Source organism: Pinus tabuliformis, chromosome 2_2 (assembly GCF_031772625.1).
Source record: "Pinus tabuliformis cultivar Carrire ecotype Pingquan chromosome 2_2, CPIR1, whole genome shotgun sequence".
NCBI lineage: Eukaryota > Viridiplantae > Streptophyta > Pinopsida > Pinales > Pinaceae > Pinus > Pinus tabuliformis.
Window position 1 is genome coordinate 1,216,504,681 of NC_142300.1, and position 6,907 is coordinate 1,216,511,587.

The 6,907-nt window shown below is 41.0% G+C and overlaps 1 protein-coding gene across 1 annotated transcript; it reads right to left on the reverse strand.

Moving 5' to 3' along the window:
* Positions 1-1,546: 1,546 nt before the first annotated feature.
* Positions 1,547-6,576, reverse strand: LOC149197874 (uncharacterized). The gene is made up of 2 exons (XM_089406003.1): positions 6,305-6,576; positions 1,547-4,514 (listed from the first exon to the last, which is right to left on the reverse strand). The coding sequence occupies exon 2, from the start codon at positions 4,189-4,191 to the stop codon at positions 1,987-1,989; it is 2,205 nt and encodes a 734-aa protein (XP_089262129.1). The 5' UTR covers positions 4,192-4,514; positions 6,305-6,576; the 3' UTR covers positions 1,547-1,986.
* Positions 6,577-6,907: the final 331 nt, after the last annotated feature.

Here is a 6,907-nt window from a genome sequence, read left to right on the forward strand (position 1 = left end):
ATGCGTCCAGTCACATCTCTTCCGTCTGAAGGCAACTTTCGCATGTCTTTGGATGAGTCATCCTTTGGGTCAGCTGCTTAACTCATGTGCCCAACACATCCCAACATTACGCATAAAGGAAACATGGATAATCACCACTCTATCCAATCATTCGAGTAGGTAGACCTACAATTTCATCCATGTGTGGCAACATTCTGTGCCCTATTGCCATCAACAAACGACGGTCTTACATGGATACTCCCAATCCAGATTCCACCATTGAAATATCTTGTGCTGAGTTGATCTTCCTCAGCTTGCTATCACCTGCATGACTAGAAGATATTGCTTCCTCTATTTCGTGTAGGCAAATGATCACACAATGCATATATCATTGTGGTTCTCTTGGAGAATTTTGAGGCTATTCTAAGCCGGTTCCATCACATTAATCTTCCTAGCACCTTTCAAAGGCTAGAGTTCTCCCCAAAACTAGACACTGACATCTACAGTAATGAAAATCCTTCTTAAATTATGATAATAATATCTTACATTGTGCATTGCCATTCCCTCCAATTGTGTACAACCATGAAGACTAAATTTTGGCCAAATATGACTTCCACTCTACCTGATATCACCATTGCCACTGTGTAGGAATCTACCCCTATGCAATATAAAAACTTCACTGCAGGAAGCAAAAAAGAAAGACCAAACATAGGAATGCATTATAATATGTATAATTTTACAACTCGTAATAAAGACTGTTTCATCCAAAACATTGTATCGGACAGGTGAATTATAATATGTATAATTTTACAACTCGTAATAAAGACTGTTTCCTCCAAAACATTGTATCGGACAGGTGATACCATCGCGAACCAGGGAAAGTTTTGGTCCTACATGTTATAGAGAGGAAAGGAAGTGCAAATTCTGGAGAGGGTATTGAATTAATTCACATCTACCACTTGAAGGACTGATTTTAATCATTTCATACACACTGATTCTAAAGCATTCTAGTGTATAAGGGCATAGACATCATTGTCATGCAGTGCTAAGCTATATTTTGAAAAAAGGCCACTTGAGCATTCCATAGCCAAGATTTGTGATCACAGTCAACTTATTCACAGGTAGGTTCTATGCAATCAATTCTATGCTTGCAGATCCATCTATCAGATAACATTTTTTGCCCCAAAATGTAAAAACAAGTTCAAGAAAAAGAATGCTGGAGTTCTAAATAGTTAACCTTGCAAAGTAATCATCACTTTGTAATTTTGAGAGATATCCATAAAACACCAATAGCAAACTCAGATCTTTGAGAAAAATATAAATGTGTAAACTGTAAATCAAGCTACAGAATCTAGATTTGAAGCAATATTTGGAAAGGGCACAGATTTTGCATATACAGCTTGACTTTGTAAATTATGGAAGAACCAGTGAGAGGAAAATGTTATCCACAGATCACATTAAATAATAACCCACCTGCTAACTGACAAATATGAGAAACCAACTTTGATATTCTGTATCTAATCTCTGCAAGCGATGGATTGGTATATTATGCCTCTTTTACTGAAGAAAACTTGAAAAAGGTTGATTTAATGTCTATATTTATTGTATATATCATACATACATAGTTGTGTAACGAATTGAAACAATTCAGATTGAACACAATGTATTTAGACACAATAAGTAACAGTGCATTTTAACAATATATAAATTGTCCAAAGACAACTTCAAACCAACATCTATTAACAGGACACATAATTATGTACAGGTATGAATTCCTAATTGTTTGGATACCTAGCTTAGACAACTAATTGACGATTGGAATTACAAGGGGGTGTTGTACACATCACAAATCTAACTTCTACAAATAATAGAAACCAACTTCCAACAGATGATAGAAATAGATAGAAACCTACGAGATGAATTCCCTTTAGCATTTGGACTAAATACCATCACAGTCATATCCTTTGAAGCACATTGGTAGTGTAAGGGCAACATATGAACCACCATCTAAATCCAGGAAGAATGACCAGATATTCTGTGTTGCTCATAACCCTGACTTGATTGTCCAGAATCTGCAATTCTTAAACCCTTGGACAACATTGCCATGAGACCTCCACCGTGTACTCGTCCTTCAGGAAGTGACAAAGAGTTGTATTCACCAGAACCAGAAACACTACTTTGATTTTCCATCTGCAGGGCAATCAGGTGGTCACTGCTTTTCATGGATGAAGGAACTAATACCTGATGCGGAAGAAATGGTTGAAGAACTGCATTTCCTGATCCTTGCGGGAAGTTTCCAGTACCAATATCAGTATGCAAGCCAGACAAATTGATACTGGAAGGTGTGCTGGGAGTTGAGGTATCCTGGCTCTTGGTCCCAGATGTTGAAGCCAGTCCATGGAAGAGACCCGGACCAATGCCAGGAAAAAGGGAGCCACCACCATGTATCCTCCAATCTTGGACTAGAGCACTGTGTGAAGCGCATAGACCAGTTTTTCCTCGGGCAAACCGATCACATGGGCCTGGTAGAGTTTCTCCATTCTTTCCCTGAAGCGCTTCTTTTGCATAAATTGAACCCTCTACACCCCATTGACATCTCTTTCCTCCTCCATGGGCCTTACAAAAGTCAGTACTACCTTGTGCACTTTTCCCACAACCTTCATACTTGCACCGTTTGCCTCCACCATGCCTGACACAGTAATCTGTCCTACCTCTGGCACTTTTAGTACACCCCTGAACAGCACATCTCTTACCACCTCCATGTGCTACACAAAATTTGGTACCTCCATGCACACTTTTTGTACAAATCCCACCTCCCTCAAACAAACATCTTTTACCTCCACCATGCCCTTTGCACATAGGGGTGCTGCCTTCTGCACCTTTATTGCACCCTGATATGATACATCTTTTGCCTCCCCCGTGAGCTTTACAATACATAGTACTCCCCTGGGCACCTTTTGTGCAATTAGTAAATTGGCACCGTCTCCCACCACCATGAGAAATACAGAGTCCAGAGTAACCTTCCGCACTTTTAGTGCATCCTTCTTTTTGACATCTTTTGCCACCACCATGCCGTATACACAGCCCAGATTTTCCTCTGGCAGCTCTATCACAACCTTCATGACTGCATCTTCTGCCACCTCCATGAGCAATGCAGAAGTCTGTTTTTCCTTCTGCACTCTTTGTACAACCAAGCTCATGACACCTGCGGCCTCCGCCATGGGCTTTGCAATATACTGTCCGGCCTTCAGCCCCCTTATTGCATCCATCTTTTTGACATCTGCGTCCCCCACCATGGGCTATACATCGCCCTGATGCCCCTCTAGCCCCCTTTGTACAACCTTGAAATTGGCATGTTTTTGTACTGACATTGCTGCGGTGTTGGTGTGGTTGTTTTTCTGTAACCCTACTGCTTACAGGTGATTTTCCAAGGCCACTTACTCTTCTTATGCTCAATGAAGGATTGGATTCATTTTGCCTTGAAGAGATTGTGGGCAACAGTATTGATTTTGAACTTCGTGCCATTATGAGAGGTATGTATCCCCCAGATGCCCACTTCGCCGAAGTGGAACCTTCATCCACAACTGGTATATTATTCATATTGATTGGGATTCCTGTTTCATTCTGCATCTGTCCCAATCCCAAAGTAAAATCAGACTCTGCTGAAACACACGATTTACCAGACTCTGCAGTTGAAAGGCTTAAAAAAGGAAAGCCATGACCCCTATCTATTTGTTTTGAAGTCAAATCTGCAGAATGCTTCTTCGGGGAGTTATTTTTCACACTCCCAAGCTGGAGCTGTATTCCTAGCTCCAACTCCATTGATGATTCATCTTCAGTATTATCTTTATATGAAGTGCCAGTAGAAGTAGTTCCAGAACTCACCCTGCTCTCAGATGAGCTGGTTGGACCCAATCCCAGGGCCAAACCTGAACCATCTTTCAAACCCATTCGTGTAGGATACCCCTGAGGTGACGTTTTACTCACGGCACCCCACTTTCTCTTAGTCCCCTTCGGAGAGGAAGAGAAGCCAGACAGATTGACAGGTTTCTTTATGAAGGCAAACTGATGGTCATGAGCTTGTGGATCCAGTCCCAATGCCATATCATTGACATGTTCGGAACCACTTTCTAAAGTATTATTGAATCCCTCAGATGCATATGTTAGAGGGGCTTCAAGATGAAGGCCCAGATATGGAAACTTAAGGTCCATTCTCCTTGTCTAAAACCAATCTCCTAAAAAATAGAGTTGAAAAATCAATTTACTCGAAAGGCAAAAGAATACTGGAAATTACATACAAGCATAATATGCTTGTCCCCCACCACTGACAAATCCCGATGTGTCAGCCCGATCCATTGTTGCGGAAATCTCACTGCTAAATAGCTTGATGTGTTCCTAAGCTGTCATGAGCATCGACAACATGTCATTGGTGAGACATCCATGACAACATATATGATCTGCGCCTTTACAGTTAACAATATAGCCACCCTTGATCGTCAAGATAGGATCACAGTATCCTTGAGGCTTCAGATATCCTGCCAAAATGAAAAGAACTTGAACAAACGTCAGATTCCCAGGAAAGAATGCAGAGAAATATTCCATGTTAATTCAAGGTAAATCATACAAGGAAACCCAACAACAAAGTCCTTAGAAAGTCGGGACTTTATTGTTGGCTCCGGCACTCTCGTAAACACAGCCAATATAAATTATTTTGCCTATAGATTATAACTAGCTCGTGTCATATGCTACAAGATTAAAAAACATTGGTCGCAATTCAGAATCTGAGGCAAGATATAGTACAAAGCAAGGAAACACGGGACATACTAGAACAATAATAAAATCAGACAGCATGTGCTTCGGAGGCTGAAGAGAAACAGATTGAACTTCAAAGATTAGGAGGTTGAAAACAAAGAGATTCAACTTCAAAGTAATGAAAGGGCACATGAATTTTAATTTTGTTAAGTATATAAAGGACTCTACCCATTAAAATGCAACCTTGCTTATCAATTCAAGAATGGGAAGAGAGATAACAAATAAAAAATAAACAATATAATGAGGTGACTGAAAATGGTGGAGAGGGAAAGAAAAAAGGGTCAGCTAAATGAGATATCACATATATGAACTAGTCTTAGCTCCTGAAGAGGTGAAAGGTTTTTCACAATAGGTATCAATTAGTATATTTTCAAATTGACCCCAAAAATGTTTATTAAACCAATATATCAAATAGGCTGTCATGAATATGCACTATGACATATGCCCGACCATGGCCAGAGATGCTTGCCAAGAACAATACCTAGCCAATGAAGCACAAACATATTAAGGATTCTTATTCATGGGCGGAGATTAGGATAAAACCCTCTTAATATAATGTGTCAAATAATAATAAGACAGAGCTCTCTTCAAACACAGAAAGACAATTTTGGTCGACTTTATCCTTGTGAAGCCTAGAGCTAAAAGGTACCTCCATGCTTACTAAGCACCCACGTTCGCACTGTGGCTTGGGAGGTTCACACCAATCAGCTTACAAATTTTCATTTTCAATGGTCATCATCCACTTACTCACAATTTCGCTTATAGCAAATAGCAGTCCTAGTGACCTGGACCACTATTCAAAAAACACCCTTCCCCCTTGGATATGAATGGTAAAAACACAGTTGTCAACCTCTGCATGCCTTTTAAAAAACATGGCTTAAATATACAGGTTTCAGATCATTGGGCAACGAAATAATTTCCTAGAGAGTCTAAAGGATATATATTTGTACAGTGGAGGGAGAAGTTATGCTTTAGAAACTGGATAAGGAAAGGAACCCCTAGATGAGTATAACTCCGGTAAGCGGAGTACCCACAGCCAAAAGCCAAGGGACTCAGGAGCTCTAGACATGAAACCTCACAATAAAATTAGTCACACAGACTAACCACATAGAAAAAAGCAGAGAAAAATGAACTTCACACATGAAAGTGGGACTACCGACATGGCAGTGAGAAAAAAAGGTTATTTGATCAAATCTCAAGCAGTGACAACCCCTCGAACAAACAAAGAAACAGAGCTTATTCGACTTCAAAATCTGAACTCTCTGAGGATTTCAGAAAGAGGTACCCAAAAAGAAATGCAAGGTCAGATCTCGCAAAACCCCAAATCTGAAACCCCAGGCGGAAAAAAAATATTATACAGATTGTGTAAGAAGAAACCCAAAAAAACCCTTAAACCCCAAACCAAAACGCATTGGGCTTTCCCGCATCGGATCCATAATAGATCCCAAATCCGTTTATTAAGACATATCCCCAAAAAAACACCTGAATTAAAAGGGAGGCAGTCTGAACCAACCTGTAGAAATCCAATTTCGAATTGCCTTGAGGCCTGTAAATTTCTCCTCCTCTTTTCCGAACAAAACGGATCGTGTATGTATACCAACAAATCAGACAGCGGATATATGTCAACATGAAATCAGTGAAAACACGCAGAAACCACGACCGCAGAAGTATACAGACGATATATCCACTCCATAAACACCCAAACTAAAAATAATTTACAGCAAGAAACTTATAAGGAAGTGAATAACATCAAAAATGATATTAAGAGAAAGTGCCTTATAAGGAAGTGACTAGCATCAATTATGATATTTAAGTCAGACCAAGGTTGCAGGCCGAAGAAGATTTTAGCGGACGGTCACGTGGGGAGCATATTCCTGGGGGCCACGACCGCCAGATGCCACCCGCGGCGATGCGTTCGGTGAAAAAAAACCACGACGCGAGTCCGCCCGCCGGCGCCTACCGTCCGGCGACGTTCTTTTTCACTGCCACGTCGGATTGATAACGTCATCCGCTGCGTCATCGATGCCCGACGGCTCGGCCGCCATCGGGGCCCGCGCACTGCTTCGCTCTCCACACGTCGTGTGCGCGGCCCCACGTGGGTCCGTGGGACCACTCG

Bases quoted from the DNA above. Each gene is read 5' to 3' on its own strand.
- LOC149197874 (XM_089406003.1), bottom strand. From the start codon at position 4,191: ATGGACCTTAAGTTTCCATATCTGGGCCTTCATCTTGAAGCCCCTCTA.